Source organism: Takifugu flavidus, chromosome 7 (assembly GCF_003711565.1).
Source record: "Takifugu flavidus isolate HTHZ2018 chromosome 7, ASM371156v2, whole genome shotgun sequence".
NCBI lineage: Eukaryota > Metazoa > Chordata > Actinopteri > Tetraodontiformes > Tetraodontidae > Takifugu > Takifugu flavidus.
In genome coordinates, this window is record NC_079526.1 from 3,852,554 (window position 1) to 3,866,336 (window position 13,783).

The 13,783-nt window shown below is 44.9% G+C and overlaps 1 protein-coding gene across 4 annotated transcripts; it reads left to right on the forward strand.

Annotated features, from left to right (window-relative positions):
* Positions 1 to 94: 94 nt before the first annotated feature.
* On the forward strand, positions 95 to 13,264 carry nek1 (NIMA-related kinase 1). 4 transcript variants are annotated; one of them, XM_057037574.1, is made up of 36 exons: positions 95 to 576; positions 945 to 1,093; positions 1,187 to 1,283; positions 1,694 to 1,791; positions 1,900 to 1,983; positions 2,064 to 2,131; positions 2,224 to 2,310; positions 2,719 to 2,773; positions 2,955 to 3,155; positions 3,240 to 3,312; positions 3,840 to 3,997; positions 4,195 to 4,260; positions 4,547 to 4,606; positions 4,681 to 4,728; positions 5,208 to 5,288; positions 5,377 to 5,552; positions 5,621 to 5,743; positions 5,839 to 5,941; positions 6,923 to 7,009; positions 7,504 to 7,587; positions 7,672 to 7,749; positions 7,867 to 7,962; positions 8,047 to 8,253; positions 8,336 to 8,389; positions 8,684 to 8,921; positions 9,408 to 9,533; positions 9,616 to 9,795; positions 10,049 to 10,222; positions 10,311 to 10,416; positions 10,489 to 10,565; positions 10,736 to 10,938; positions 11,135 to 11,289; positions 11,405 to 11,736; positions 11,864 to 11,997; positions 12,072 to 12,204; positions 12,549 to 13,264. In XM_057037574.1, exons 2-36 carry the CDS (start codon positions 977 to 979, stop codon positions 12,560 to 12,562), a joined length of 4,173 nt encoding a protein of 1,390 aa, XP_056893554.1. In that variant the 5' UTR covers positions 95 to 576; positions 945 to 976; the 3' UTR covers positions 12,563 to 13,264. The 4 variants fall into 4 exon arrangements, with proteins under 4 accessions (XP_056893554.1, XP_056893556.1, XP_056893555.1 ...); XM_057037576.1 differs by lacking the exon at positions 6,923 to 7,009; XM_057037575.1 differs by lacking the exon at positions 4,195 to 4,260.
* Positions 13,265 to 13,783: the final 519 nt, after the last annotated feature.

The window sequence follows — 13,783 nt, forward strand, 5'->3', positions numbered from 1 at the left end:
ACGCGAATGTGCATCGAATGCATTTTAGTATTGCGAATGTCAATTTAATGTTTAAATAGATTACTTATTTCTCATTGCACTTGTTTTCGATTGTACTTATAATACTACTTAAAATATTCCGCTCTTGGTTAATATTCCTAAAATGAGTATGCTGAGAAACCGTTCATTCTGGCTCGTTCGTTCTCTTAATATTCTTACATACACGATAGGCACAGACAAGTAATGTATTTCTCTTAAATCTTGCCATGTAAGGGCGCTGATTTGAAGGCTCCGCGGTCATTTGGCATATGTTCTTAAATAAGGGTCGATGTGCTCCATTTAAATAATAAATATTGGGTGTCTAGATCTTCCCAGACGTAGTTCTATGGCGTTTAGTTTCATGGTTGACTTGTGGTTGCCATGGAAAATGTTTCACGGGGCTGGAGACGTGGACGGTAAAAATGAAAGACAAGTGTATCAACCAATCAGCAACCAGAAAATATTACAATAACCAATAAAATAACAGCAATGTGGAATGACGTCAAGAAGGCGGAAGTGTTTTGCCAAGCCCGTATGAGACAGTAACGATACTGTACGGTAAGACAGTTCCTTGCCACCTAGTGGAATTTAAATATATTTAAATATCGACATATGGATCAGAAATATTTATATACATTATATTTACTCTGTATTTTAATGAGTTTTATTATATAAAATAAACCATTGCTAGGTTGCTACCAGCTAGGCTACTGTGTGTTGTCAGCGTTATAGTCCGTAAAGCGAGGTTCTTTTCTCTTGTCGGGACTTAACAAAGCTAATGTTACATCACGTATACTGGCCAGTTGTAGTTTTAGTTTATACCAGCGGAACGATCCCTTTTACATCGGCTTCAAAAACATTGAGAGCCTTTGTTCAGCTTTGTGACTAAATCCCCATCCATTAGAACGCTGTGTACATGTGTGTAGACGCAGTATGAGCATCCTGACCCCGTGACAACATGGAGAAGTACGAAAAGGTGAAGAAAATCGGGGAAGGTTCATTTGGAAAAGCAATCCTAGTAAAATCCAAAGAGGATGAAAGTCAATATGTCATCAAGGAGATTAGCATTTCGAGGGTGAGCCCACATGCACGCTGCTTCACAAGGATCACATCCTGCTGGTAAGATTCCCCACTTTATATCCTTGTTCTTCTGCACATATTTTGGCAGATGTCAAATCAAGAAAGGCAGGAGTCACGGAAGGAGGTGGCTGTTCTCGCCAATATGAGACATCCCAACATCGTACAGTATAAAGAGTCTTTTGAAGGTGAGTACTCCCTCCAGACATGTTTCCACTATTGCAGGAGATTCGTTCTAGCATTCTGAATATGATTTACAGTCTTAAAGGAAATGCCTGTCTTTACTTGGCTGGTCGCTCCAAGTTAAACTATAAAACGTTATCCGTTTGGAGATTTGGAGTCACCTTTTTTTTTCTTTAAAACAAAATGTGTGTTTAGGTTTTCGCTCTGCATGCATGATTTACTCAGATTAGTCAGGTTAGACTAGACCAGCCCAGGTGCAACAAATTAAGCAAATCTTTTTTAATGTCGTCACCCACACCCCCAGTGCTTTAATGTGCAACAAGATTTTTCAACTCACTGTAATGCAGTTGTGTTATACATATCATACCCTTTTACCCTTCGTACCCTAATTTTTTACATGTAATGCCATTTATAGAGGGAGGGTGTCTGTATATTGTAATGGATTACTGTGAGGGAGGGGACCTGTTCAAGAAGATCAACTCCCAGAAAGGAGTTCTGTTCTCAGAGGACCAAGTAAGTCACAAACATTTTGAGACTCAGAGAATTATTTCCCCGCTGGGCGTTTGGATGCTGAAACCTTTGTAATGTTATATTTGCCATCTTCTCTGTTTTCGGGTGTAGATCTTGAATTGGTTTGTACAGATTTGTCTGGCGCTGAAACACGTGCATGATCGAAAAATCCTCCACAGGGACATCAAATCCCAGGTATTTCTCTTAAAAATAAGATCTGTCCTTGGCGAAGGTGTATTGCTTTCCTGACCGCTCATCTTAAATCATCCATTTAGAACATATTCTTGACTAAAAATGGAACTGTTCAACTTGGAGACTTTGGAATTGCAAGGGTATTGAACAGGTAAATTAAATGTAATTGAACAGAAACGCTGATCTCTATACAAAAGAAATATGATGAGTGACACCTAATTTGGTTTCTTTGTACATTCACAGCACTGTAGAACTGGCGAGGACATGGATTGGAACGCCGTACTACCTTTCACCGGAGATCTGCGAAAACAAACCATATAACAACAAAAGGTTCTAATGTCAGATTCTGTCACGTGACTAAAGGCGGCCGCAGTTTTACCCTGGTTCTTTTAATGGCGCTGATCAATATTTAACTGTAATACAGTCAACAGAGAGGTTCTAACCAAATTGTGAGCATGTTTGGATTAGGCGGTGGCCTCCCAGTGATGTAATCGTATCGCATCACCCTTTATTGAATGAACCCTCTTGTTTGTGGCAACAGCAGGAAGACAGTATTGATTCCCTCGTCTGCTGTTTTTGGAGTGCATGCGACCTAATCCACTTAAATTACCAAGGAGGAAGTGAAATTAGCTGTAATTGGAGTCTGGACCTTATGATGAAAAAGCCTCCGCTCTTCCCCTTGTCTGTATATTTATATGCCCTCTCTTTTCACATTTCCTACTCTCCCCCCTTTTGCAGTGATATTTGGGCCCTTGGGTGTGTCCTTTATGAAATGTGCACGCTCAAGCATGCAGTAAGTATTGTGTGTGTGTGAGTTCTTTACTAATTCATTCGCGCCTGAAGCTGAATTGTACGTATAAAGGCTAGAAGAGTTAAGGGTCTGTTCCCAGTCATCAGACGCAGCTCCCTGTAGACATGAGCATGTCTGTCTGCAGTGGTCCCAACAGGCTAAATTTTTTTTTTCTTTTTCTCAGTTTGAGGCTGGAAACATGAAGAATCTGGTGCTGAAGATCATCCGTGGCTCGTACCCGCCCGTATCTGTACAATATTCGCAAGACCTGCGCTCTCTCTTGGCCCAGCTGTTTAAGCGCAGCCCCCGGGAGAGGCCCTCAGTCAACAGCATCCTCGACAAACCTTTCCTCGCCGGCAGGATAGAGAGGTTCCTCTCGCCGGAGGTATGACAGACATCCATGTCACTGTTGCACCAATGACATAAATCCATTAAAAGTAATCAGAATAAATGCTTTTTTGGTTTTTAGATCATTGCTCAGGAATTCCACCATCATGTCCTTCACAAGCAGCCTAAAGCTGGTGCGGTGCCGGGGCCAGCAGGTGTGTAAAGTCACCGGCGCGTCCTCGTGATGCGGTTTCACTTCCCTCCACTTTACGTTAGTCATCGGAACACAGGATGTGTGAAGACATCGCAAGTTCCCTCCGTTTACACGGCATCAGAAAATGATCTCCAATCTGATCAGAAAAGAGCAGCATTGAACCGGAGATCAGTAAAAACCGCCCAAAGTGACACAAACATTTCATCTCATCCATCTTTAGATGTGGTGTTGCTTTGGTTCGGTCTGATTTAAGAAGGAGCGCTGTAGATTGTCATCGTGATTGATCATGCACTGATGTGAAATACACTGTAAAAATAGGAAGTTTAGGACTAGTAGCAGGATTAGAAGAGAAAGGGGTTGATTTGACACTAACTTGGAAAATGTGATTCATTTCTCACATTAAAGGACAGATTTTAATAAATGTGGACTAACTTGTGTTTGGTCCCAATTGAAATCCTTTCTGTGTGCCTTCGTGTTGTTGCCTTTTCGGCTGAAGGCTTAATGGTGATCTCTCATTTGTGTGACTAGCCAAGCGCCCAGCCCCTGGTTGTACACCAGTCACTCCAGCGCAGAAGATTACTAAACCAGCCTGCAAGCCCAGAGTGCCTTTAATTGAGAAACTGCGAAAAGTGTCCGACGCAGCCAAAAAAGCGGCAGAGAGGAAACCGGCTGCAAAGCATAAACCAGTGAGTGTCAACAGGTGACGGCAGGTTCTTGTGTTGCTGTTTGTTTATTTTTGTGCGCCACTCATGAGTTTCTTTTGCTTGTACGTGCGAGTGAGCTGTTTTTGATGTTTGGGTCTGGCGTGTCAGACACCTCTCCTGTCTGGGCAAGTGTACATTTCTACATCCTGCTCTGAACTGCAGTGTTGTATGTCGCTCAGGCCCCTCATCCAGCAGCCCCCCAGAGAAGAGTGAGTCAAGTGGAAGAAGAGAGGAAAAAGCACGAGGTACAGCTGAGAGCCCCACATGAATTATTCTAGATACCCCTCGTGTCCTCTCCACGTAAACAACACCTTGCGCTCTGTCAGCTAACTCCTCTGTCATCACGCTTGGTCCTCGTTTTCATCCATTCTCTGCTCACTTGGTGTGTTGAGCTCGAGCTTTAGCCTTTGACCAGCGTTGCTACCCTCTCACCTGTCCAGTGACGGAGCGACCTGCCGCCTCTCTGCCTCAAAGCTCTTTTCAAGCGCTCTCCTCTTGATCGAGATGTTTTCTTTTCCCCTCTGGTTGCAGGAAGGCTGCAGAAAGAAAAAGATGGAGCTGATCGAGAAAGAACGGAAGAAGAGGGAGCAGGTAGGTGGACTCTTCTGGAGGCTTCGGACCACCGCCGGTAGTTTCATTTGAGTCCTGAACTGTTTTGTCTTTAGATGTTCCTGTTGAAAGCCGAGCAAATGAAGCGGTATGAAAAAGAGAAGGTGGGCGTCGTTTTTCTCACGTTTAGAGCTCAGCTGTTGCAGTATTTAATGACCTGGATGACTAAGAGCATATATTGATGTTAACTAACTATGACCAGCTTGTTAAACCTACACAAACACATAAAAACAAGCTAAGAACATGTCAGTATAGTATGAAATGAGTCAGGCTTGACTAAAGCCTTCAAATATGTAATATAGGTCTCACTTTCAATGCCACAATTTCTTATACTGTTTTTTGCCTTGAACATGTTACTATTTTAAACTGCAGCATAAACTGCAATTATTACCTGATTATTAGTTTATTAGGGGCTTCGTAACAATTCGTCAACATCAGTTCAGTTCAATGGATCAACTTGTTCTTCAGATCCAAGATTTACTCTTAGAAATGTTGTAGATGCTGTATGAGTCTGTGAGGATGCAGGAAGTGTCAGAATGTCTGAAGCTGAGGCTGAACATAACGAACCTGTGGTCTGTGACAGCTCAATCGTATAAATCAAGCAAGAGAACAGGGCTGGAAACACGTTTTAAGTTTGAGTGGAGGCAGCAGCCCCGAGAGGAAGGTATGCTGTTTGATTTTAGTTCCTACCGATGTGACAACTCAAGTTCATCCTGTCGGCCTACCCTCACTTTGACCTCTTATCGCCTCAGTGTTTTGTTGGTGGGGTGAAGAGGGCTGCCCCAGGTGCTGTTCAGGGACCTGCCCCAGGCCCTCTGCCAAATAAAAACCTCTATGAGCATCACTATGCTGCTCTGGACCAGCTCGCCAAACCTCAGACAAAAACTGTCAGTGCAGAGGGCTCAGCAGGACCAGGCAGTCCTATCCGGTATGGGTCTGGTGTCTTGGTACTTTGTTAAGCGGCATCATTTGATGATATTTTCCTCTGTACCTCAGAGGGGTACACGCTGCTGTGGGCCCTGGGCCACGCAATGGTGCCTCTGGGCTCCTGAACACTGAGCTCATTAAGAGAGAACTACAGAAACTGCAGGGAGTGCCCTACCAGCCTCATTTTAGTAGGTAAGTCAAGCAGCCGCTTTTAAGTTTCAAATGGATTTAACGGCTTTGTGTGTTCGTCCTTTAAGTTCCTCTGATGTCCCCTGTTTCATGTCCAGGCAGCGTGCTCAGGTAGCTCGTGGGCGGGCACACCAGGTGGAGGAGTTTTTACAGAGGAAGAGAGAAGCCATGCTCAACAAAGTTCGTGCAGAGGGACAGCTGGTATGTAACGTCACCACTTTTTCTCAGTTAAACTTTAGACAAAATTCTAAACATCTTCTGAACAGCACTTACTATACTCAAACCAAATTCAAGAAAAGTGGACTTGATGTGCTATGTATCAAAAGTTATGTATCTCTTTGCCTGTCCACACATTCAAACGGCTCCGTGTATTGTGAAAGGCTTCGCTTGCATCGCCAAAATTAAGCATTAGCCACATTTTAACTCTTTGTCTATCTTAGCATTTTGTGCAGCTGAGTTAGATTTTAGAGCAGTTAGCATTTGTTGCAAATAAGCCAAAGAAGGTTGGGAATGAACTTTAGAGGGATATTTTTTTAGACTTGGTGTGATTAAGATTTACTCCAATGTTTAACTTTTAAAAAAAGGGAGCCCTTTCAGCACGATTGATAGAATATGTGCGTCCATTTTTGGCCACTTGGGGGCGACAAAATATTAAGAATCAGAAAGACGCTACGAGTTCAGAGTTTAAGTCTATTTGTGGGATAATTTTGTAATGATATATTTATCCCTCTCAAGTGTGTACTTTTGGCATCTTGAGTGCGAGTGCACTATTTCCCAGTTTCTCTTTGCTTTTTACTTCACAAATGGCTGAATTTCTTTGCAAGCTTGATGCTACTTTTAGCTGGAGACTGGTTGAAATTTGCAGCTATGTGCTGTAAATAAGAAAATGAGTTGTTGAGAGGTGCTACAGGAATAAATGCCCATGTTCTTGGTGAAAACAACACAATAGCCTCTATGCTAAAATATTATTTAAGTCAGGAGCTGAATGACAATTTCCATTTATATCAAAGGTACTTTACGATTAATTCATTTTTGTAGACTTGCTCTCTTAACTATGCGCAGCTTTATCTCTTGGGCCATAATTGTGACTGTTAGTGGGTATGTCATACTAAAATATGATAGATTTATTTTAATGGCCAGCTGGGAAATTGTTAAATTTTGGTTAAATTGAACGGTAAACAGGGTGCTCGGCAAAACCTGGCAGCAATCTTTGGATGCCGGGCTGGTACGCTTCGATGCAGGAGGCCCAAGGCCAACAAAGAGGAGGAGGTAGGAGCCCAGGCCTGAATGCCTGGCCTCACACTCTACCTCACTCATAACACATGTGGCTTGGCTTGTCATCATTCATGTGTCTGCATAAAACCTCCCTTGGTGCACCCATAATTCAACCTGGCAGCTTAAACCCATGCCCACCCCTTGCACAACATGTGTTTTTTGAAATGTGAATTCTCTTTATTTCACATCAATAGTGCGTGATGTTCACAACATTGCTAGTGTTTCTTTTGGATGATTATCTGCAGTGTCCCATAGAAGACCACTGTGCTGTCACCTGTGCTCCTGAGTTCTGAATGCATGTGTTTTTTTTTTTTTTTAATATAATCAACATCTTATTAGCTGCTCAGTGCTGTTTTGACCCTGGCTGAAAGGCTATAGTTTGAAAGTACAGGTGAAGTACCTTGTGTGGGCTGCTGCCTATCAACACTCCCATTTTGATCCACACCTCTGTGCAGGTATGTTGAGCAAGTTTTTGTATTTGTCCTCAGGAGTACTTATCAAGGCTGAGACAGATCCGCTTGCAGAACTTCAATGAGCGGCAGCAGATTAAAGCCCGACTCAGAGGAGAGAGGGTACAGTCCTCCGCTGTCACACTCTCGGAGCCACTACAACGCGACTATTTCAGTTCTCTGACACGTTCCTGCTGTGTGTTTCAGTATGACAGTGATGGTTCTGACAGCCAGGAGTCCACCGAGGAGGCAGCGCTCCGGAGAAAGAAGATTGAAGCTTTAAAAGTGAGTTTGGCAAAGAGAGACTGACGCGTTACCGTCTGCAATGTGTCGTCAATGATTGCAACAGTCATAACGCTGTTATTGAGATGCAGCTCTTATACCTTATTTTTCCCCTGGCAGGCTCAAGCAAATGCCCGTGCTGCTGTCCTTAAGGAGCAATTAGAGAAGAAGAGAAGAGAAGCCCACGAGAAAGAAAAGAAAGCTTGGGAGGATCATGTATGTTCCTTCGTGTAGGATGTACGGATATTTGCGTTCCCTATGACACTTAGGTCTAAACCTGGAGTCTGTGTGTTGTGGCAGCTTGCAGCTCGAGGGATGAAGGTTTCCACGGCAGCAGCAGGAAACGCGGCAGAAGCCCTGGCAGCGTCGTCCACCTCGCAAAGTCCTCCACCAGAATCCAACCCCCCTCAACAGGAACCTGCAGCCAAGGCTCCGGTCCTGCCTGTTCCCCAAATCCAAACCAGCTCAGCTGTATCCATGACAGCTGCCCTGAAGAACGTTGGCGCCGTCAGTGTATATTTACAGTCAAGTAAACATTAGCTCGAGTTATTTTTAATCACGATTTCTTATTGGATTTTTTGTTTTGCAGATCACTCCGATGAAAGAAAGCTTGCCTGATTTAGAAAGAGCCACCATCATTCAGGTGAGCACACAGCAGGTCGGCGACCATCAAGATCCGGATACAATCCTGATCCTGGGACAGGCTGCCGGGGTTTCAACAGTAAAACTGGGTCCACGCTAGCAACGCTTTCATGTCTTAACAACCTCTTACTGCGGGGGCAGAGAGCAGGATTATCACAACCACACACCACTAGTACCACCACTGTAAAAAACAGAGCGTTGCTTGGCTAAAGATCTACACACGCAGCTGCGGATGGATGCAGCTGTCAAAAACACCTGTTTCAGTACAAAGATAAGTCATTCTTTCCTCTTACAGAGCGAGAAAAAAGAGATTTTACGCAGACTCAACCAGAACCTGAAAGAAAGTCCAGTAGCAGAGGCGGAGGCGCTGATGCCAACCCCTGGAGGGGCATGTGGAACTGGCCAGGAGCCACACACGGACGCTGGGGAACAGCCCTCTCCGAGCAGGGACCGCAAAAAGTGGGAAGCGGCAGAGCTGTTCGCACTCCCTGTGCCTCAGCAAACCTTGGAGGAAACCTGTTCCACTATAAACGGTAGGTGCACATTTTCCATTTAGAAGGTTGAGATTGAAGCTCCTGTGCTGGTACCGTTGTTAGAGTAGAGAGGTCTCTTCTGGCCGAAGGACAGTCTAAAATATTTTGCTCACCCTCTGCTGGTAGGCTGCAGTAAAGCAACTAGCTCCTCATCTCCTCATCATGTTGAGTCTGTTTTGTAGTGTTTGATATTATCTTCACCAGCAAAATTGGAAATGTGTTCACAGGTGCATCTTGGGATATTTGTCAAAAAAGTCAAAAAAATCCAATGTGTCTAAGTGCCGTTATTGCTCAAAGGAGCAAATTACGGAGGGGTGGCACGTGTATTCTCTGTTTTTTCTAGATTCTCTTTTAAAAAAGTGAATGTTGTTTCAATAACCCTGCGTAGGATAATTTAACATTTCTTTAGTTGTCCCTGGTCCAGCTGGGACCTCGTGCCTGTTTCAAAGTCCTTGCTGAGCATTTTCACCACCATCTTCTCTTCAGCCTCCTGTGTGTCTCCAGAACAACCACCGTCTTCTGGCGGGGACAGGAAAAGGTGGGAGGCAGGAGTCGTGCTCGTCCCCTCTGTGGCACAGCAAACTCTGGAGGAGACCAGCCTCGCAACCGTCGGTCAGCCTGCCTCCCCCCAAAGAAGCAGATGTGCCTAAAACGGATCCACCGTGTCCTGACCTCTTCCTGCGGTACTTTTCAGAGCAAACAGCCGGTGCTGTCATCCAGATGTGCAGGCTACACGAAGAAGAAGCCCCGAGGAAGGTGTGGCCAGTGAAACCGGACTCTCAGGTGCTGAGGGTGCTGCAGGCGGCAGAGCTTCAGCCCCTCACTCAGGAGCTGGGGAACGTCTCTCTCTGTGATGACGACTCTTCGAGCCCCGGTTCGTCTTCGGCTCTCTTTGCTTGTGTTGCATCATTTTAGATCCGCTTCTGTTCAAACACGTCAAAGCTGAAAGCTTTCATTCTCAAAAGTCTCCTTCAACTTTGTGATGCAATTGCTGTGTTTTTGTATTTTATAGATGGCTTTTTTGAAATGATGTTGTGGGATGAAAGTTTAGCACCTTTTTTGAGAGAATTCACAGCATTCTTGGTTCTGATGCTATATTATATGCACCGACATTATGTTCTACCCAGAAAAACCTAACCTGAGGGCACCGACCGAGCTTGTGAAGACACCGGACAAAATGTCGCCATCCGGTCTGATTGCCGTTCCCGGTCCTGAGGTCCAAAAGGAGCACGCCACCAGGGCTTCACCTCAGGAAATATCTGTAGCAGCAGCACTGCCGCCCGGCCTTACTGATCCTCAGGGTCAGTCCGATGCTGATTGCTTATGTCATATGACTAGTTCATTTAAAGGGCACATGAAAACCGTAATCATCTGATCTGTGTCGTCTAGATTATGAAGACGTGGAGTCGCTGGTTTTGGAAGAGGAACCTCAACAGGTCTTACGTGCGCCAACTGAAGTGCAAGAGGCCTGGGAACAAGGAAGCCAGCAGCAAATGTGATTATTTTTGATGCGTAATTGTGAAAATGTGATATACAAAAGTCTCTAAAGAGTGCATTTTCCTTGTAGGCCTCCAGGGGGTAACCCAGGACCAGTGTGTTGTGAAGAGGAGGAGAAGAGTGAAGAGAAACCAAACGAATCCTCAGGTACCCAATCATGACATGTCCAAAATGTCAAGAATTCATTGATACAAATGAAATATCTCCTTTTATACTTTGGGGGAGTTGGGAGTGAGCTCGATGGAGCTCAACAACTGTGAAATGCAAAGTGTGAGGATGTATTTAAATCTGTCCTAACCTCTCATTTCCATGTACAGAAGAGCCCCTGTTCATGAAGTTGTGCTCCCCTGCTCACCGACGCACGGCTGCCCTCGCCATCCTCTCGGCCCAGTCCTCCGTGGACGACTCGTCCTCCTCGCTGACCTCTCGCTCCCGTTCCGTCTCGCCTCTGCGCTCCAAACACCACAACGCCCTTTTAATTGGCCTCTCCACAGGCATGTTTGACACCAACAACCCAAAGGTGAGCATATAAAACAGACTTTTTCAGACTCATCTAAATAGAAACAAGGTCCCCATCGGACTGAGCTACATCCTCCCCGCATTTAATTGTTATTTAATTTGATCTGGATCAAACCGGTGGCTGGTATTGAATTTGAGATGAGGACATTAGTAAATAATGATAATCTCTACATCCTCTGTTTCGATCGGACCCTCAGATGCTCCGGACGTGCTCCCTGCCAGACCTTAGCCGGCTCTTCGGTGCGCAGCAGAGCTCTGCAGTGACAGACGCCAATGCCGCCCAAGACAACAACCTGGAGGTTGAGGACCTGGATGAGGCAGCGAAAGATGAAGAACAGTCAGAGAACGAAGAGTAAGATGAACGTACCTTGCAACCACAAAGCAGAGTGGCTGATAGTTTTGTAGTCTCTGCTCTTTCCCCCCACCCGAGTGCACAGGGTCCGATAACCGTATTCCCTTTTTCCAAGCGTGTCTGAGTATGAAGACCTTCGGAACATCCAGGCCTCCATGGAACGTCTGCTGCACGAGGAGGGGGAGCTAATGGGGTGCACCCCAGAGGTCAACGCAGGAGACTTCAATGGGAACCCACCAGAAGGCCAAGAGCTTTTCAACAGTCTAACGACCGAGATCGATCAGGACAATAACAACATGGTCGTAGATGACGACGATGAAGCCGATGAAGATGAAGAGGAGGATGACGGCGATGAAGAGGAGGCGGAGGAAGAGGATTGCTCTAATGGAAGTCCTGCTGAGGAGGATCACAGTAACAACAGCCAGCTGAATGAAGAGTGGCATTCAGGTATGAGGTGTCGCGCACATTTGTGGGAAAAAAGGTTGTTTTTTCAGGTCCATTCCTTTATATGGATCATGGATTCTTTTTGCATCATATTAAAGTCACCAGACGTCTGTCTTCCCTTGCACCACAGATGGCAGTGGAGAGGACCAGTGTGCCGAGGCACCGTATCACGACAGCATCTTCAGTCGCCTGGAAGAGCTCCGCTTCAACCTGGAGCAGCAGATGGGCTTGGAAAAATGTATCCAGGCCTACAATAAGATCAAGGTGGGAACAATCAGGAGCTCTCCGACTTGCTGACGCTGGTGCCGTTCGCTCTGACTTCACACCTAACATTTCAGGCTATACATGAGGATGAAGATGAGAACATTGACCAGGGCTCCAGTTTGGTGTTGAGCATCTTAGGAACTGAGCATCAGCATCTGTACCCCAACATCCTTCATCTGGTGATGGCAGACGGCGCCTACCAGGAAGGTTGGTGCCCTTCTCAGTTCGGCGTTCCTGTTAAATGCCAGTCTGATTATTAACTCATAAATAAAAGCACCTTTGACGTGCCCGCCTGCTTGGATGCATCCGTCCTGAAGGCAATATGGTCAATATGTTCTTTTGAATCAGTGCTATGGAAGGTTTTCTTGTCACATAGATGTTATCTCTCTATTTTCAACTAACATGTACAGGAATGCTTGGATGATCCTGTTTATATAATCTAAACTGACTGTTTCACTGGCGGTGTCAATCCACCAATAATATAGTCTAATCGGTGACCTGCTTCTCTGATGAAAGATCTGATTCTTCCTGTCATTTCCGACTTTTTTTAGGTAATGATGCGTAATATTTTTGCTGTGGGCCCTCTGACAGCTGTGGCTATCTTCTGCTTAGCTGATGTCTTCCCCCCCGCCCACACCATCACCATGGAGATGAGTCGGTATGCACGCAGGGTTGCATTTATCAGCGTTTCAGGGACACCTGCATGATTAATCAACACTATTTCAGCTGTATTTTATAAGTGTGACTATCAAGAACTGGTGTTTGCACCAGAATCCATTCAGAAGTGCTTTATCAGTTCCACGTCTGTATGAGCCAGTTTGTGGATTCACTCCTCACATGTAGTTTACTGATTCCATAAACCCCGTTGTGCTCGTGTTTGTGTCTGGTTCTGTTAACTCCAGCAGCAACAGTTCGGCTAGCAAAGGTTTGGTCCTCTCAGGTACTTTTTCTGACTTTCACCCCAAACTGCTTTAAGGTTAAACCAGCTCTCCTCCTAAATGTCCGGTGATTTACTACAGAAAAACAACTTAACCTCTTTTTTCAGCTTTGTATCATTATTCTCTAGCCTGCTGCTGAAACAGAGGAATGTTGAGAGGCTGTATGTTGCCAGGATATTGTAGCACGACTGTGATATTAAAGTGTAGTGGAAGCGACCTCCATCAGATGGATGCTCTGATGAATCAAGCAATGGTACCGATGTAATCGATAACTCAGAATAGAAGTAAATGTAAATCTTATAATGTAATAAAGATTTGTAACAACCTCACGACTGGTGCCGTTTTGTCTCTTGACTTCATGCTGAGTAACATCTTAATTAGATCTTTTGGGATGTAATTCATTAACAGGTGTCTCAAGAACAACTTACAGAGTCTAATCCTGGCTTTTCAGTACAGCCAAAAAAAATTGGAATATTTAAAAAAAAAACAAGCATTTTCTGTAACTGATAAATGTAAAATGCTGAAGACATGAAGGGCAGAGAAGGTCTGTTACCAAATGTGCGTGTTTGTTCTCATTGAACGTTGTGATCGATGGCTTGGTTCTGGACAGCCAGCCTCGATCCTGTCGCACTAAATCAGACATGCGCTTGGAACTCTGAAGGCTCTTGTTATATTATTCCAGAGGGGCTGCAACTACAAATAAATCTCAGTGTGTGTCTGGGGCCGTTGTTTGTTGTTGAAAATAGTCCTCCATGCTCGCCAGCGACAATAGTCTGATAACCCCTAAAGAAAAAGTGGACTGCTTCTCTTTTTAACTTCAAACACTTAACTAGAAGGAGCACTTTCGG